Source organism: Sorex araneus, chromosome X (assembly GCF_027595985.1).
Source record: "Sorex araneus isolate mSorAra2 chromosome X, mSorAra2.pri, whole genome shotgun sequence".
Classification (NCBI taxonomy): Eukaryota; Metazoa; Chordata; class Mammalia; order Eulipotyphla; family Soricidae; genus Sorex; species Sorex araneus.
In genome coordinates, this window is record NC_073313.1 from 335932772 (window position 1) to 335952350 (window position 19579).

Sequence of the window (19579 nt, forward strand, 5' to 3'; positions counted from 1 at the left end):
TTCTCTAAATAGAATCAGAAAGTACCATTCAGGAACCAGAGCGGGAGAAGGCGCACCCCTCTCCTACCTCAAGTTCATGTGTAGAGGGACTTTTGTACTTTTCAGTTCTGCTGCACTAACTCTGGCTAATCTGATCCTGCAGGCAAGGGAAGTTGACTAGGGAAGGGGCCATTAATGGCATGTAGCATGAATCATGACCCCAGGTGCTCTGTAACTGAAGTCAAAAGTCTAATATCTAGAGTTTTAAATCTTAAAAGATGAAATGTTTGCCCTATTTTTAAATGTTTTCATCACTAAAATGTATTCTCCTTTTTTCCAGAGCCAGTTATTTTAATTATTACAACGTTAAATTTTCTCTGGCCCCCATTTTTACTTTTTCAAGGATTCTACCAGAGAAGGGAAAACTTTTAGTTTTGTAGTGTTAACTTGTATGTAACACAGTGAGGAATTTCCCTAATAATATATTCCTCTATCATCCAGAATATTGTTAAATGGCTGAACAACACTAATATTGTTGTTAAGCAAGTGGGCAAAGACACCTAGGGGTAAAATACCTATTTATTCCAAACACTGTTGAGGGGAGTCCCGGTTTTCTGTGATCCAACTCATTCTATCCGTCTATCTCCACTCTTAGAGAGATAACTTAGAATGCAAACGGAATAAAGTCAGTCCGTGTTTTTGAAAAGCTCTTAGTTTAACTGGAGGGAGTGATGAGTCAACAAATAATTACAGCGTGATACCTTGGCAAACCAGAGCAGGCAACAGTTAACTCTGCTTAGGGATGAAGTGAAGCAGGAGAGAGTTTAAGGGGGCTCGAGAGAAGGGATGGATCAATTCGGCTGCCTGTGCCAAACAGATGAGTGGGGAGCATGCCCTGGATGTTGAGAGAGATCTTTCACAAAATCAGAGCAGTCTGCCTTCAAACAGAATCACAACAAAAGTCATTGTTTCTTTTATGCCCACCGAGCATTTGTTGTTAAGTTTGGTCAGAATGCTCCTAGGCCCACCGCCTGTCTGCGCCTGGGTAAAAGGTGCAGGACTGGAACCCACACCCTCTGAGGGGAAGATCCCAACATCCTTCATGGTGAAAGTTTCAGAATGGAATTTCCCCATGTCTTTCATCATGTTTAAGAGAATAAAAATGCCTGGAGGTGGGGATATATTTAGAGGTTCCCTTGAAGTAAAACAAATTTAAAAATAATTTAATTATTTTGGATGTTACATCACATACTCTTTTACTACAAATTTTAGCACAGTGTAGGTATTGCTGGCATCTCAGTTTATAGAAAAAATTGTGGGAGGATTAAAAAAAAAAAAAAGGCGTGACTGGGAGGATGAACATTAACAACAGGCCTCTGGTCCAGCTTGTGGAAGAACAAACCTGGTGGTAATAAAAATGAACATGCTGAAGTAACTCTAAGGAAGTACCCACCCCATTTCAAGCTATGTTTTAAAGGACAGGGATAGCCAAGTTTCCTAAGAAACCGGCGCTCTGCCTCGAGACTTGACACAGGGAGAGATTCGTGGGCTTTCCCCACTGTCTGAGAAAGGGAAGTTCTGGGTGCCACAGGTTATCTGGCCTCCGCCAGGCCAAGGCGGCAGCAGAGAGCCACAGAGCGCCGTTGTCGTGATGCTTGTGGGACCACTAGAAACAGCAGCAGTCAGAACCTCGGCAGAAAGAAAACAGCTCTTACCCTCAGGTATCAGCACTTCGAAAAAAAAGGCCATGCTGTGTGTGGTTCTAATATGAATATATAACTTTAAAAATAATTACTCCGCATGTGTGGGTGGTGCCTGGCACGGCAGAGTTCCAGTGGAATGTGGCTTTAGAGCTGCTGCCCCCCCTGCTCACTACCCAGGCCCCTGAAGCCCTCCCAGACCTTGCTCCCACCTACTGTCACTCCTGGCTGAGGCCAGATCGGGATCCCTAGGCTGGCGCTCTAGAAGCGTTGGGGTCGGGAGTGGGGGGTGCAAGGTGGGGATGTGGCCCGGGCGTGTTTGTTCCAGCAATTGGAACTGTGTATTTCCCGTTACGTCTGATTTGCTGGCATTTGGGTGTTTGTGTGTATAAATGGCATGAGGCGTTTTCTAAGAGTCCTGACAGTCCTCAGATGAACTATGAAGTGTCTGATCTCAGAGGTGAAGTTGGCTCTCCCAAGCCCTCAGGGCCATTATTTTCCATCTGCAATAGTGTTTTTATGAGTTGGTTCTTTTTTCTTTTTCTGGTTTTTTTTTTTTTTTTCTTTTTGTCAGAGGGCCTCCAAGCAGTGCCCCGGAGGCCTGGGAACCCCGCCTTGATTCCCAGTGAACCAACTGTTGGTTCAGTGCAAGGGAGAATGCTAGGCTGCTCAGGCCCTACAGGGCCGGGGTCCCCAGTCCACCTTGGTAACGCTGGGGGACTCCAGAGCTGAACCTGGTGATGATCTGGAGAGCCATGGGTGCTGGGAATTGAACCCTTGTCAGCCCAAGGTAGGCACGTCCCCTAACTGCTGTATTATCTCCCAGCCCCTCTTATGAATTGTTTTTAACTTTAAAATATTTAAGTCATTAGAAGAGGCATTCAGTCCTACCCTTTGCCTTTATCTTTTCATAAAAATTAAAATAGCTTTTCAGCTGGTGGGCAGAGATCCTGTTTTAGCTTCATCAATAAGCTGCTATCTAAATATTGATCACTTGTGCCAAGTATTTTAAACCTGTAACTACTCAGAGCAGGGTAGGCATCTTTGAAAATATGCAAACTCAACCAGTTTTGTTTGTTTTGTTGGTTTGGGGGCCATACCTGGGGTGCTTACAGCTTAGTCCTGGCTCTGTACTCAAGGATCATTCCTGGCAGTGCTCAAGGACCGTATATGGTCCGAAATCAAATCTAGGTAGGTTCTGTGCAAGGCAAGGGCCCTCTTAACCTGCTGTGTCTCTCTGTTCCCAAATCAACTAATTTTCAATTCCTGCCACTCTTATTAGTTACTCCGTGAAAAACCTAGAGAGTTTTATTTAGTGGTCTGATTTTGGAGCCTATATTTAAAAAAAAAAAAAATCCAGCCATGTGTGTTGATTTTGATCAGATTGTTCTGAATAGCAGTCTCATATATAAATGTGCGTGAAGATCTCTTGGGGTATACCTTCAAGATGTGGATTCTGGGACTGGGAAGATACCTGGATTTGATCCTGGTACCACGTGGCCTCTAGTCTGGTCACTAAATATGACCCTGGAGGCTCACCAGGATCACCAGGGTGGCCCTGATGGTCCCCAGCACCTCATAGCCTAAGCAGCATCTCATCTTCAGGCTCTGGCACTGACCCAGGCCTGATTGGCTAAGAACTGCCTGCAGTGGTGCCTGCCTCCCACCCAGCACTGCTTAAGAGGCACCCCCTCCCTTCACCCACCCCTCTCCCCCCCCCCACACACACACAAAGTGAATTGCTGGGTTAAGATTATGAATCAAGTGGGCGAGCATATGCCTAGGATATTTGACTCTTGAATTTGGTCGCTGGCACTGCTTGGCTACCAGAGCACTTCCCAGGGCCACAGGCCTGACGGTGGGAGTGGGCCCAGAGCCACTGCAGAGGGTGGCCTCTATTGTAAAAATGTGAATCTCTGGGGTCGGTTCAATTCCAAAATTCAGATTCTGCAAAAAAAGCAATTTTTAGTTGTTTTCGTGTCACAGCCGGCAGTGCTCAGGGCTTACTCCTGGCTCTGCACTCAGGAACTACTCCTGGCGGTGCTCGGAGTACTGTATGGGATGCTGGGGATTGTATTCATGCCAGCTGGGTGCAGGGCAAGTGTCCTACCACTGTACTGTCACTCTGGCCTGTGAAAGGAAAGCAAATTTGAGATTGAAGAAACCAAGACAATCACTAAACTTAGGCAGTTTGATTCAGTTGCCCAATGTGGTAGAAATTTTTTGTAAGCTGGTCTAATATTTAGCTCTAATATTTAGGCCTAGAAGAACAGGGAAAGGTTGTTGTTCATTGAGTGTGGGAAGAGAAGAGACTGAGTAAATATGCAAAGGTACATAGGAGTTCGTTGGAAGTGGGTTTGAGAGATGATATGACTGTACAAAATGCACAGATTTTTGTTGTTTGTTCTTACCCTGTGTGTTGAGGTAAATGGTGTGTAATAAATGTCACATAACGGATGTGTGGGCTTTTCTGTCGAGACTTTGCTTAACACCCAGTCGGTAAGTGTGACTGATAAGTGGACAAGTGCCTCCTTTCCTTCTTTTGATTTTATTTTGTTCCTCCTGAGGATAGGATTCATTTGAGAGAGATCATCTTTGAAAGAAGAAATAGAATTTCAAATACACTTCTAAAGTTCATTATTAAAACTTTTAACAAACTGGGTTTCCAAGTGGACTGAACTTAATAACGTACTGTGTACTTCATTCCTCAGCCAGGTCATTAGACTGGACTTGGGTTCGTGACCTGGAGATGCCCCATCTTCTATCTAGAGGAACACAATTACTATTGTAGTCATAGAGTTTTACCCAGAATGCCAGGCCAAGCACTAAAGAGGATTGGCTGATCCCACTTAGAAGAGTCAGGAGTGTATCTGAACAGAATCTCAAAAGATTGAGTAGGAATTGGCCAGGTGAGGAAAGGAAGTGCTCCAGGAAATGGGAAAGCATATGCAGAGTCACATTTGCAGGAGATGGCATGGCACACTTAAAGTTGCAAACAGTTTTGTCCTTCTAATCTGAATTTGAAACTCATACTACACAAAGAAACCAGAAAGGTGTATGCAGAGTCAGATATTGAAGTGTGTTAAGCAGTGTTATTTTTGTGTCAGCCGCCTGCAGTATGAGAGAGAGATGGAGTTGGAAAGCCGAAGGATGGTGAGAGACTTGTCTTCTAACATGAAGATGGAAATGGAGAGAACCGGAAGGTGGGGAAAGCTTTGACAGGCGCAGGAGGACTTGTGGTCACGTGAGATTTGGCAGAGGAGGAAGTTCTAACAGTGAATGGGTGGTGGATGCTGCTATATCTTGAGATCCAGTCAAAGGAAGTTCAGTTTGGTAGGGAAGACAGTTTTTAAGGGAACTTAAAATATCTGTGGAATGTCCAAGTAGAGCTGTTTGAGGGCTTTTGAGTAACAAGTCTGGAGCTCTTGAAGGTATGGGCGAGACATCGGTGTGATGGGGAAAAGTAGCTTGAGTATTGTGGTACTAGGTGGAATGCATCTCCAAAATCACTCTCGAAGCAGTAACTATTTCCCAACCCCCTTGGCTCAAGCAGGTATCCATTTTATCTTCTACTGGCTTGTCTACTTCCTCATCACTCTATTCTTACCTAACTGATGGAGTCATCTTTTCAGTGAGATGGAAACTTTCATTTCTCTGCTTAAAACCCATCATAACTGACTTTCCATTGCCCTTAAAATGGAATTTTGACTTGGTTTTTTAAAAATTTTTTTAAAGAACCATGATTGACAAAGTTAATTTATTTACAAAGTAATTGAGTTTTAGGTGTATAACTTATAAATTCTTTTTAATTTTAATTTAAATCACTGTGAGATGCACAGTTAAAAAGTTGTTGTTCATGATTAAGTTTTAGTCGTACATGTTCCATCACCTGTTCCTTCATCAGTGCACTTATCCTGCCACCAGTGTCCCCAGTTTCCCTCCCATCCTCTCCCCCACCCCCTCAGCAGCAGCCTGCCTTTGTGACAGACACTTCTCTCTCCCTCTCTCTCTCTCTCTTTCTCTCTCTCTCTCTCTCACTCTCACTCTCTCTCATTTTCCTTTTTGGCACCGTGCTTTGCAATATTGCTACTGAAAGTGTGTCATGATGCATATCATTTTACCTCCTTTCAGCACTCAGATCTTGCCCAGAGTGTTCATTTCCAACTATCACTGTCATAGTGGTCCCCTCTCTGACCTGACTGCACTCCTCCTTGCCGTTTGTGACAAGCTTCCTACCAAGGACCAGTTCTCCTGGCCCTTGTTTTTAGGTACATACTGTGTTGGGTTTGGCTGTTTTTTTTTTTTTTTAAATCTCCAAATGAGTGCAACAATTCTGTGTTTTGTCCCTCTTCCTCTGACTCATTTCACTCAACATGATATTGTTCATATCTATCCAGGTATACACAAATTTCATGATTTCATTCTTCCTAACAGCTCCATAGCGTTCCATTGCGTTGATATGCCATAGTTTCTTTTTCCCCCTCATCTGTTCTCAGACACTTGGGTTGTTTCCAGATTTTGACTATTGTGAATAGTGCTGTAGTGAACACAGGAGTGCAGATAGCTTTTCTGAATTATGTTTTTGGGTCACTAGGGTATATTCCCAGGAGCAGTATTGCTAGGTTATATGTGAGCTCAGCTTCTAGTTTTTTTGAGGAATGTCTATATTGTTTTCCAGAAAGGCTGGACCAATTAGCATTCCCAACATCAGTGCTGAGAGTCCCTCTCTCTCTGCATCCACACCAGCACTGGTTGTTCTTTTGGGTATGTGCCAGTTTCTGTGGTGTGAGATGATAGCTCATTGTTGTTGTGACTTGCATCTCCCTGATAGTGATGTAGAGCACTTTTTCATGTATCTTTTGGTCATTTTGTATTCCTTCTTTGAGTTTCTTGTTCATTCTTCGCCCCATATTTTGGTGGGGTTGTGTGCTTTTTTTTTCTTGTCAAGTTCTACCAGTGCTTTGTATATCTTGGTTATTAACCCCTTATCAGATAAGTATTGGGTAAATAATTTTTCCCATTCTGTGGGCTGTCTTTATATTTTGGTCATTGTTTCCTTTGAAGTGCAGAAGCTTCTCTGTTTAATATAGTCCATTTGTTTATCTGAGCTTCCGCTTGATGGTCAGTGATGTTTCCTCCTTGAAGATACCTTTAGCATCTTCAAGATGCACCAGTGTTCCCATACTCCATTCCTCACCTCTGCACTGTCCCGCCTATCCCCCTACCCGCAACTTGCTACCTTATGCCATGGAAAGTTCTGCCTATGTTTTCCTCCGTGTACCTTATGGATTCAAGTCTAATATCAAGGGCTTTAATCCATTTTGATTAAATTTTTGTGCATCGATTAGAAAGAGGTCTGAGTTTATTTATTTATTTATTTGCATGTAGTTGACCAGGTTTTCCAACACCACATGTTGAAGAGGATTTCCTTGCTTCACTTCATTTTTTTTTCTTTTTTATTGAAGATTAACTGATCTTTAACTGAGGGTCTGTCTTAAGGTATTCAAGTCTATTCCATTGATCTGAGGTTCATCTTTTTTTTTTTTTAATTTTTTATTGAGTCACCATGTGGAAAGTTACAAAGTTTTCAGGTTTAAATCTCAGTTATACAATGCTCGAATACCCATCCCTTCACCAGTGCTCATATTCCACCACCAAGAATCCCAGTATAGCTCCACCCTGCCCCCTCACACCCCAAACCCCCCCACGCCCCTAGCCCCCCCACCCTAAGCCCCCCCCCCGCCTGTGTAACTAATAAATTTCACTTTACTTTCACTTTGATTGCATACAATATTTCAACAAAACTCACTATTATTGTTTGGAGAGTCTCTCCCCTAAAGTCAGAGGTTCATCTTTATTCTAATACCATGCTGTTTTAATTACTACTACTTTGTAGTACAGTTTGAAGTTGAGGAAAGTGATGCTACTCATATTCTTTTTCCCAAGTACTGCTTTAATTATTCAGGTGGGGGGAGGGGTTATTGTTCCATATAAATTTCAGGAGTGTTTGATCTATTTCTTTAAAAAGGTATATGGGGGGGCTGGAGCGATAGCACAGTGGGTAGGGCGTTTGCCTTGCACGCGGCCGACCCGGGTTCGATTCCCAGCATCCCATATGGTCCCCTGAGCACCGCCAGGGGTTATTCCTGAGTGCAGAACCAGGAGTAAACCCTGTGCATCGCCAGGTGTGACCCAAAAAGCAAAAAAAAAAAAAAAAAAAAAAAGGTATATGGGGGGCTGGAGCGATAGCACAGTGGGTAGGGCATTTGCCTTGCATGCGGCCAACCGGTTTGATTCCCAGCATCCCATATGGTCCCCTGAGCACTGCCAGGGGTAATTCCTGAGTGCAGAGCCAGGAGTGACCCCTGTGCATCACTAGGTGTGACCCAAAAAGCAAAAAAAAAAAAAAAATTATATAGGGGCTGGAGCGATACGACAGCGGGTAGGGCATTTGCCTTGCACACGGTTGACCCAGGTTCAATTCCCAGCATCCCATATGGTTCCACAAGGACCGCCGGAGTAATTCCTTAGTGCATGAGCCAGGAGTAACCCTGTGCATTGCCGGGTGTGACGCCAAAAAAAAAAAAATTATGTGGGTAAGAATTAGATACTTGTCACTGCCTATACCTGCAGTTGAACCAAATGGAACGTTGTATGTTCATAGTTGTTGTTCTTACTAAATTGTTGTATCTTGAAAAAATAATTATATGGGTATCCTCATAGGGATGGTATTGAATCTGTACAATGCTTTTGGGAGTGTTGCCATTTTGATGATATCAGTCCTTCCAATCAGGCATAATATTTCAATACCAATCCCATCACCAGTGTCATTTTCCCCCCTTCAGTGCTCCCATATTCTATTCCTCACCCTCTGCACCGTCATTCCCTTTCCCCCACTCCCAGCTTGCTCACTTAAAGACACATTACAAAGTTTGCTGATTGCAGCTTAGATCTCACGTTTTGAAGTGTTGTAAACATGTTGTAAACATGTTTTGGATATAGGGCTATACCAGTCTCCTACATCGCCAGTATAACCAGAGCCCCAACCTCTGTTCCCTCCATCACTTCCCTTTCTCATCTTCTTCCTTCCTCCCTTGATTTCTTTTCTTCTCCCCCCCCTATATTCTGGTGTGAGGGTCAGTCTAGGTATCCCCCATTTTATATTACATTTCCTCCAGTTATTCTGTATACCGCAGATAATGAGATTATCCTGTTTGTCCTTCTCTCTTCATTGAACGTGGTCTCTTCCAGTTCCAGCCACATCGAAGCTGATTGCTTGATTTCATCATTCCTTACAGCTGTGTAGTATTCCATTGTGTGTGTATATGTATACATATGTATACACCACATTCATAATCCATTAATCTGTCATTGATGTCATGTTTTAGCTATTGTACTAAGTGCAGCAATGAATAATGGTATGCATCTATACTTTTGAATGAATATTTTTAAGTCCTGGGGGTGGATACCCAGAATGTAGAATTGCTGGGTTGGAATCCAGACTTTTTAACCTGGTTCCAAAGATTTCTCCCTGCCTCTCCACGCGGATCCTGAACCAGTCTTTTTCCTCTCTTGACCATATTGTAGCAGCACTTGCTTCTAGGCAACAGCCTTCTCTTCTGTTTTGCTGTGTACCAATATTTTTTCTCTTTTTCTCTGTGAAGAATATTCTCTCCTACTCTTCCCTTTATTGTCTGGCTACTCCTCATCTTTGATCTTTCCTCAACTATCATTTCTTATGAGGAGATGTTCTTTTGTTGTTGTTTGGGTAGTGCTTAGGTCTTACTCCTGGCTCTGTGCCCAGGGACCACTCCTGGCAGTGCTTGGGGGACTCTATGGGGCCCTGGGAATTGAACCCAAGCCAGCTGTATGCAAGGCAAGCACCTTATCCACTGAACTATTTCTCTGTCTCCCCACACTCCTGAGAAGTTGTTCTTGACCTTCTGAACTGTATTAGACTCATCCTGCATTTTCCTTTCCTAGCACTTAATGGGCTTGAGTGATAGCACTGCCTTGCATGCAGCCAACCCGGGTTAGATTCCTCCGGCCCTCTCAGAAAGCCTGGCAAGCTACTGAGAGTATCCTGCCTGCACAGCAGAGCCTGGCAGGGTACCCATGGCGTATTTGATATGCCAAAAACAGTAACAATAAGTCTCACAATGGAGACGTTACTGATGCCTGCTCAAGCAAATCGATGAGCAATGGGATGACAGTGATACAGCACTTAATGTAGTAGTTTGTTACTAGTTATGGGTGTATTTATTTAATACCTGTCTCCTCTAAGGCAGAATCTGGCCTGAGTTTTGTTTACAACTGGACCGAGTACCATCCTGAGCATGTAGTAATAAATACTGCATGAATATTAGATTTGTTGAATGAATGAGGGTCATGGTCTCTGTGTTTCATTTTGAAAATTTTGCACTGTCACAATAAATAGGATGGTGATTCAGCTGATTTCACCTATTTTGACAGTCTTTTGCACTTTCAGCTAATTACTCTAATTACTGAGAGATTGGGATATTAAAATTGCAAATCCAGTCTTAAGGGTGTTTTTCCTCACTGTTGACCGTATCCTTGATGGTGACCCGGTTGGGTTGGCCTGGCCCCTCGTCAATCTGAGAGCAGTACTGCTACTGAATATTGGAATTGGAAAAACTGGTACTTGTTCCCTTGAGTTGGGTGTCAGTGGCAGAGCTTGGCAGCAGCTTTCTTCAGCCCTGGTTTGGGCAGGGTCCCAACATGTGCTGTTTCTGTTGCAGCTGTGGGAAAGTCCACCTTTGTGAAGTTCCTCACGGCAGCTTATCCAGAGTGGCACGTGGCTACAGAACCTGTAGCAGCATGGCAGAACATCCCGACTACGGGCACCCAAAAAGTAAGTTTTCATTTGTGGCGGGTAGTTACCTGGCTTGGATAAGTAAGCTAGTTATAATACTCTATAATTTGCTCAGAGGACGTGAAGTAGACCCATTTGAAGTCTTTTTTTTTTTTTTTAAGTTCCTTTATTCTAGAGCCAGAAATGATAGCCCAAAGGGCTGGAGCACACACAGCGCCACATCTGACCCCTGGCACTGCATAGTCCACCCTCCTCCGCCTTGAATGCGTAGAGGGTGACCCTGGTGGTCTCTGGCACTGTCACTCATGCCCACACAGCCATGCCACGTCAACCCCCAGGCCCTTGAGTTTTACTGGGGAAGACTCCAGCTCCCAGATATTTTCATTCTAAGAAGCTAAGCATGTCTACTACAGTCCTCTCTGGGCTTGTTTAAATATGTTTAGATGTTATGCATGAGTGAGGCTTGTGTGTGACTTTTGTGTCACTGCATAAGTATTTTTGTGGTTTCCCAAAACTTGACCAACCATCGTAGCATTTATTTGTTTATTTATTTATTTTGGGGTCATTCCTACTCTTAAGTATTTGTATTGGGGCTAGGGTGATAGTGCAGCGGGTAGGGTTTTTGCTTTGCATGCAGCCAACCCGGATTCCATTCCCAGCACCCCATATCATCCCCTGAGCACCGCCAGGAGTAATTCTTGAGTGCATGAGCCAGGAGTAACCCCTGTGTATCGCTGGGTGTGACCCAAAAAGCAAAAAATAAAAATAAAAATGTATTTCGGGGCTGGAGTGATAGCACAGCGGGTAGGGCGTTTGCCTTGCATGCGGCCGACCCGGGTTCGAATCCCAGCATCCCATATGGTCCCCTGAGCACCGCCAGGGGTGATTCCTGAGTGCATGAGCCAGGAGTGACCCCTGTGCATCGCCGGGTGTGACCCAAAAAGAAAAAAAAAAAATTTATATTATGGCTGCTGAAACTAAACATCAGCATTATACCTGTAAAATCTTGAAATTGGAACAAACCTGAGAGAGCATCTTGTCAGACTTTGAGTTCGTGAAAAAATAACAACTGACATTTATAGAGCAATTTATAAAGCCTGGGACTGTGTGCTAAGCCCTGTATATTTCACTTACACCTCTTGGCATTGGACTGGGATCAAGTTTGTTGCATTGGGAAACTGTCATTTTGGTTTCGATGTCAGCCAGTGTGAACAAGACCAGTGGGGACCTGAGCTTGGGTGTGGCTGACAGGGTAGCAGCACTGTGCCCCTGACTTGGTAAATACACTCTGGAACATTCACTGAATGGTCTGTTGTTTGCCCAAAATGGCAAGCAGTGCTCAGGGGCTATTCCTGGCTTGGTGCTTGGGGATTCAAGCAGTATCAGGGATTGAACCCCGGGTTCCTGCATGTAAAGAATGTGCTCCAGCCCAAATGCTCTGATTTTTTAAAACTGTGTTTATTGCCTTCCGCCCCCCCAAAAAAAAACAAAAACACGTGTTGGGCTGGAGCAATAGCACAGCGGGTAGGGTGTTTGCCTTGCACGCGACAGACCCGGGTTCGATTCCCAGCATCCCATATGGTCCCCTGAGCACTGCCGGGAGTAATTCCTGAGTACAGAGCCAGGAGTAACCCCTGTGCATTGCCAGGTGTGACCCAAAAAGAAAAAAAAAAACAACCATGTGTGCTGCTTTGCATTCCTATAATTCTTACTCATTGATTCATGTTCATCCTCTTAAATCTTAACTTTCCGCATTGCAGCTCTTCATATAGTTGAAAGCAGTGATTTTCCTGCTCTTTCCTTCTTGAAGTTTCTCTTTCAAGCCAAATCCAGGCTCTTCTTCATTTTGAAGTAACACTGTCTAGTTTGTTAATTTTGCTTGTAGAAATGACAATGGAAATGAAGAGGGCATTCTGGACATAGTAGTCTAAATCAGTGGCTTTCAGCCTCTTGACACCTGCAGACAGGTGTTGATATAGAATACAAATGAATTCTGGTGCCATTTTCTTTTATTCTAACTTAGAATCGTGCTATTATTTTTTGCAGGTACATTGTGTTTATTAAAGATAGCTATTTTTCAGATTATCTCTATATGTGCAGTATATGTATTTGTGAAATAAACTTTACCTTTTTGGGGCCTTGGGAGGACACACCAGCGGTGCTCACACCTTACTCCTAGCCCTGTGCTCAGGAATCACTCCTGGCAGAGCTGGGCAACCATATGCAGTGCTGGAAATCAAAATGGGGTCTGCTGTGTACAAGACCTTAACCCCATGTACTCTCTCTGCTCCCAGCTTTCCCTTTTGAAAAATGAATTGTCTATTTCTGAGTATGACACAGGCCACCTGTTGTAGGGACTTAAAAATAGGTCCACAAGTGATCTGATACCCTTTCTTTCAAAAGGTGCCAACATAATGCTCCTCTTGAATGTAAGCTAGACTTAGTGACTCGATTCTAACAACTCAAATGTGGAGTTGAAGAAAGAATAACAATGTGACTTCCTAGGGTGGGTCACAAAGTCTTTGTGTCTTCCATTCTCTTGGCCACTTTTGGCTCTGAGACATACCAGCTGCCAGTCCTGAAGTGACTCTGTGGGCGAAGAGGACAGGCAGCAAGGGATGGAATGCTTCTGCTGGCAGCCCTTTGTGTGTGTGTGTGTGGTGTGTGCGTGTGTGTGTGTGTGTGTGTGGTGTGTGTGGTGTGTGTGAGCGTGGTATGTGTGGTGTGTGTGTGGTGTGTGGGGTGTGTGTGTGTGTGTGTGGTGTGTGTGTGGTGTGTGTGAGTGGTGTGTGTGTGGTGTGTGTGTGGTGTGTGTATGTGGCGTGTGTGTGGGGTGTGTGTGTGTGTGTGTGTGGTGTGTGCGTGTGTGTGCGTGTGTGTGTGTGGTGTGTGTGAGTGGTGTGTGTGTGTGGTGTGTGTATGTGGCGTGTGTGTGTGGTGTGTGTGTGTGGTGTGTGCGTGTGTGTGTGTGTGTGTGTGTGTGTGTGTGTGTGTGTCTTCAGCCCCACTCCATCCTTCAGATGACTAGCCTCAGCCAACATGTGTCTAAAGCCTCATGAGAATCTGGGTCCCAGATTCCTTACCCACAGAAACTGAGACAATGAACTTTTTGTTTAAGCATCTAACTGTGGCCAGAGATAGTACAAAGAGTAAAGCACTTGCCTTGCATGTGACTGTGTCGACCACAACCCTGGTTTGAATCCACAGCACCACATATGGTCTCTGAAGTACTACTAGGTATCGTCCTCAACACAGAGCCAGGAATAGCCCCTGATCACTACTGAGTGTGGCTTAGAACAAATCAATATGGACTTATAGATAACTGATATGCCAGTAATCCCATTATCCAGGGGCTTTTTTTTAGCATTTTCTCAAAAGTCAAAATTCCTTGATTTTTTTTTCTTCAGAGGAATACATGTATATATCTACTTTTACTTAAAACATTTTTGTTTTTTAAACAAAATTTGTGGGACCAAAGAGATAGTAAAGGAGTGAAGGTGCTTACCTTGCATGTGGCCGACCCCAGTTCAATTCCTGGCTTTATATGTGGTTCCCTGAGCACCACCAGGAGTGATCCCTGAGCACAGAGCCAGTAGTAAGCCCTGAGCAAAACTGGATGTGGCCCCAAAGCAAAGCCAAAAAAGCGCACAAAAATTGTGGTGATTGCTGCATGTGTCTCACGCAGTATACAGGGTCTTTCTTTCATAGTAATAACACTTTAATGGTTTCTGTATTCTGTGTAATTCATTTGATAGACTGATGTTTAGTTATACAGTCTTTCATTCTGAATATTTGATCTTCTATTTTCTCCCTATTATAAGTAGTGCTGCAGTGTTTTTTTGTTTATTAGATAAGTTTTGTCTACTTTTTTATTTTCTCAGAATAATTTTGAACTGGAATTTTGATGTCTTAAAACTTAGCATCTTGTTGAGACTTTTGCTATAATTTTTCTTTAAGAAAATTTGTACATAGGTAAGATAGGGAAGAGACCAATATGACAATAGTAGCTGGGAATGATCATACTGGACAAGAGCTGAGGGTTAAAAGTAAGTAAGGGGTATTCTATATAACCTTTCAGTATCAATATTGCAAACCACAATGCCCAGATAGAGAGAGAGAAAGGAAGGAAGGAAGGAAGGAGGGAGGGATAGAAGGAGGGAGGAGGGGGGAGAGAAGAAAGAGAGAATAAAAGAGCCTGCCATAGAGGTAGGCAGGAGGTAGGGGGTGGCAGGTGATGGGAGGGAACCTGGGGACACTGGCGCTGGGAAATGTGCACTGGTGGAGGGATGGGTGTTGGAATACTGTATGACTGAAATCTAATCATGAATGGCTTTGTAATGGTCTATCTCACAGTGATTCAATAAAAAGTTTAAGAAAAGGAAAGTTGTACCAATTTCTTCCCACTGTTAGCATCTCTGAGTGTTATTCATTTTCATTCTTGCTACTGTGAGAGGCAGTAAGGAGGTGTATAATTTTATATTTCTTAGGTTTGGTGAATTGAATATCTTTTATCTGTCAGCTATATATTAGCATCTATTCACATCTCTTGCTTTTCCCCCCTAAGTGCACCTGCAAGGTTTTTTGTTTGTTTCTGGCCCACAGCCAGAGGTGCTCGGTGTCAGTTCTTGGGGTCACTCCTGGCTGTGCTTAGGGGACTGAGTTGCTGGGGATTGAACCCGGGCTTCCTGTCTGCAAAGCCTGCACCCTGTCTCTCTGCTACCCCTTTTTGTTTTGGGAGGGGCTCGGGAGGCAGACAGGATTGGGCCACACCTGACTCGGGGGCTAGTCCTGACTCCGTGCTTGGGGTCACTCCCAGCATTGATCAGGGAACAGTGTGTTGCCGGCGGGCCCAATTCTGGACTCCCACACACAAAACAAGAGCTCAGCTCTTTGAGATCTTTTTCTCCAGCAGGTACTACCAAGTTTTTTAAATTTCCTCATAAGAACTCATATGATGAGGGCTAGAGAGGCAATACAGGGGTTAAGGTATTTACCTTGCAATGCGACCAACTCCAGTCCACATATGCTCCCCAGCACTGCCAGGAGTAACTCGTGAGCACAGAGCCCTGAGCACTGTTGGGTGTGGTGAAAAAAGGAGATGGGGGGAAAGGATATATAATAAGTATTGTTACAGAGAAAATAAGAAGGGAGGAATCATCATCATGACTCCCAGTGGTGCCTAATTTTCATTCTTTTGTGCACTGGGCATCTCTGACCTGGTTGGTCAGTTCACAAGCCCTCATTTTCAGAGGGCAGCCGGCCAGAGAGGAGGGGGTTGGGGGTTAGTTAGTAGTTTGTGTTTATCAGATGTGTAAACTATAGAAGAAAGGGTTTTTCTCATCCGTGGGCTTTTCAGAACCTTTTGGGGTCTGGGCTAGAGGCTTTTCTAGCTTTCTGGTTGTCGAGTCATCTGGGTGAGGTGTGTGGTGTGGCATGCATACTGGGGTTGCTGACCGGCAGCTCCCAGGGCTGTCTGTTAAAGAGCTATGACACGGGAGACCTCTAGTGCATGGTGAGCTGTTTCTCACTGTCCACCGGACGCGGAGGAAGGCGGAGCCTCTGCATCGGATTTGGCACCAGAAGGAGGGGCTTCCAGCAGCTCAGTGGGGATGCCCTACAGTTTCACTGGTGGCCCCAGAAACTCAGCAGCCCCCCACAGAGGACCGCAGGTCCAGCCTAGAGGGGAGCTCCCCCTCCTACTCCTGATGTCCATAGGTCTTGTCTGAATGTATGTAGGACTCCCTCGGCCTCGTGTCCTGGCGTGGCATGGAACTGAATGCATGGCCCAGAGCCTCAACCACCACGATGCAGAGCCACCCCTCCAGGGCCTTCGGTACAGCCCTGGGAGAAGAGCATCCAGTCTGGCTTACCTAAAGTTGGTTTTGATCCTGCTGCCAGAATACATTTTTACAGGTTATGCACCACCCCCCCCCCCAATCCCTCTTGCTCTCTGCTTACCTCTTATATAAATGAGGATTTGTGGAATTAACCAGTCATGTTGTATGTGTTCTGTGCACACAACGGTCTGTAGCACAACCAGTTGAGAGCATGTGTAGGTAAGGCCCGTATGGGAATCTTGGTTATCTGACCCTTCTTTCCTACTTCTCTGTAACAGTATTGACTCTTGTGGATCCTTTCGCTTGTTTGTCCTTTTCCCCTCTTATCTTTATTTATGACATTTTGTACTACAGTATTTTGGAACTTTAAAAATAGTCAGATCTCTCTTCATAGTTGCTACCTGATGTCAGAGTTTTAACAGACCTCTCACAAGGCCCCGAGAAATTTTTCAGGGGCTTAGAGTGCCTGCCTTGCCACTGTTAGGTTGCAGCTTCAGTGCCCAGTGCTGTCACATGTGCTGAGCTTGGTTCTGGCAGCTTTGCTGACTGTGATCCCTGGAGCGTCAAGCAGTTTTCTGCAGATGTGTGACAACCAACACTAAAAAAAGGGCATAGTAAAAGGTGACAAGCCAAGCAAGTGAAAGATTCCCAAGCACCACAGCCAAGAAGTTTGGCTTCTAGTGAGCCTGGGTGAGCACTACAACTCAAAGCATGCAAGCAAACTGTGGTGTGCTCTGTGTCTGTGGCGGGGTGTGTGAGCTTGTCAATTGTTGACACCCAGTGAACACCACGGCTAAAAATGTGCTGTCTGTGTGCAACCCCCATCAGTGTGACAACAATAAAAAAGAGAAGATGGGGTTGAGGGGGTTAAAAAAATAAATAAAGGAAATTTAATTTGGTAAGATTTCACAATCCAAAATTTTAATTTTTTTCTGTATATTGCTATAAATGCCAGGCTCTACCATGGAGGCAGTATACTCTTGGTAGCTTGCTGGGCTCTCGAGAGGGACGGAGGAATCGAACCCAGGTCGGCCGCTCCAGTCCCATCATTGACAGTATTTTAAATTATGTGCCTAATTTTTTAAAAAAAGGTCTACACCCCTATTCTCAAATAAATGTTAGTTAACACCGCAGTTTTATCAAGCTACCCGTGGCATATTCCATATGCCAAAAACAGTAACAAGTCTCACAATGAAGATGTTACTGGTGCCCACTTGAGCAAATCGATGAACAACGGAAGAACAGTGCTACAGTGCTATTGCTATAAATATCTTTAAAAATTGTGTGCGACTGCTTTTTTTTTTTTTTTTTTTTTGGTTTTTGGGTCACACCCGGCGATGCACAGGGGTTACTCCTGGCTCGTGCACTCAGGAATTACTCCTGGAGGTGCTTGGGGGACCATATGGGATGCTGGGAATCGAACCTGGGTCAGCTGCGTACAAGGCAAACACCCTACCCGCTGTCCTATTGCTCCAGCCCCAAGACTGCATTATTTACAAGAGCTAAAATATGGGGAAACGACCAAGTGTGTCCATAGAGAAAAGGATATGGATGTTGAGATGCTGATATATATATATACAATGAAATACTAGTCAATTTTTTTTTTTTTTGCTTTTATTGTGGGGGCAGGTCACACTCAGCGATGCACAGGGGTTACTCCTGGCTCTGCGCTTAGGAATTACTCCTGGCGGTGCTCAGGGGACCATATGGGATACTGCAAATCGAACCCAAATTGAAACTATATGCAAGGCAAACACCCTGCCCGCTGTGCTATCTCCCCAGCCCCAATACTAGTCAATTTTAAAAGATTATTATTTGTTTTGTTTTGGGAGCCATACCAAGTAGCACTCAGAGTCTGTTCTTGCCTCTATGCTCAGGAGCAACTGCTGGCGGTGCTCAAGGGACCACACATAGCACAGGGATTTGAACCAGAATTTGGCCAGTGCCACCATATACAAGGCAAGCCCCTTCTTAGACTATCTCTCTGGCCCTGTTCAGTTTAGGGACAGTGAGGGAACTGGACCACACCCATGGTGCTTGGGGCTTACTCCTAGCTGTGAGCTCAGAAATCACTCCTGGTGGGGCTCGGGGTACTATATGGCCACCAAGGATCGAACCTGGGTCATATACAAGGCAAGTGCCTTACCCATTGTGCTATCTCCCCATTCCCTCAGTGCTTTAAAAAAAATGTAATTCCCCTCCCCCATCATTGCAAAGTAGAAGGAGCTTGAGAGATTATGCAAAACAAAAATAAGTCATAAGGAAAAGACAAGTGTTAGCTGATCTCATTCATGGTGTAGTACAAGGATAGAAAGTTGATGAACAAACTAAACAAAACAAGCCAGTGGATAAGGTTATCTGAGGGGAAGAGTAGAAGAGTAGGGGAAAGGGTGTAGGAAATGTAAATGTAGGTGGTGGACTTTATTTGTGAAAAATAAAATAACTGGACTGGAGAGATAGTTGAGCAGGTCAGAGTGCATGTTTGCATGCAGGAGGTCCAGGTTTGATCCAGAGCCCCAGGTGGTGCTGCCAGCATTACCTGGAGTGACCCCAGAGCCCTGGCCCAGAAATAGTCCCTGTGCACTGCCAGGTGTGGCCCCCAAACTAAAAATAAAATAATAGAGCTGGGAGTAAGCCCTGAGCACTTCTGGGTGTGGCCCCAAAACTAAAAAAAAATAGAGCTGGGAGTAAGCCCTCAGCACTGCTGGGTGTGCCCCCAAAACAATAAAATAATAAAATAAAATAATAAAAACTATAGGAGTCTGATTTCCCCAAATAATTACCTACTTGCCCTAGTAGTGTTCCTGTTTATTTTATTCATGGATGGTTATTTATATGCTTATTATCCTGTCTGGAAAGTAGTTATTGCTGTTATAGGGAATTTTTATATTTGTCTCCTGTCTTCTTTTTATGTTTGTCTTCTGTGACTTCATTCTTGTATTGTTATATTTTAATTTTTTATTAAATAGTAATTATTTGTATGAGTTTTCCAGTATTCATTCCTCATCTGTATTTCATTTGAGTAAAAATCCTAGAATAATATTAAATAAGAGTGATGGTAGTCACCATTATTTGGGTGTGGTTATTATTAGGTGTTTTTAATATATCAATGTTAGGTTCCATAATTCTTGTACAATGGCATCATGTCAAGGGGGAGAAGTATACTTCTATAACTGGGATATTTTTATCAGGATCAGTGTTGTGTTTTCATCAAAAGTCTTCTTAGTAGC

The 19579-nt window shown here is 44.1% G+C and overlaps 1 protein-coding gene across 3 annotated transcripts in view; it reads left to right on the forward strand.

Moving 5' to 3' along the window:
• Window positions 1–19579, forward strand: part of DGUOK (deoxyguanosine kinase) — a 68615-nt gene that overhangs the window by 5647 nt on the left and 43389 nt on the right. For all 3 annotated transcript variants that reach the window (XM_055123085.1, XM_055123086.1, XM_055123087.1), the window contains exon 2: window positions 10439–10551. In XM_055123085.1, the coding sequence (XP_054979060.1) occupies window positions 10439–10551 (113 nt within the window). The remainder of the gene's footprint in view (window positions 1–10438; window positions 10552–19579) is intronic.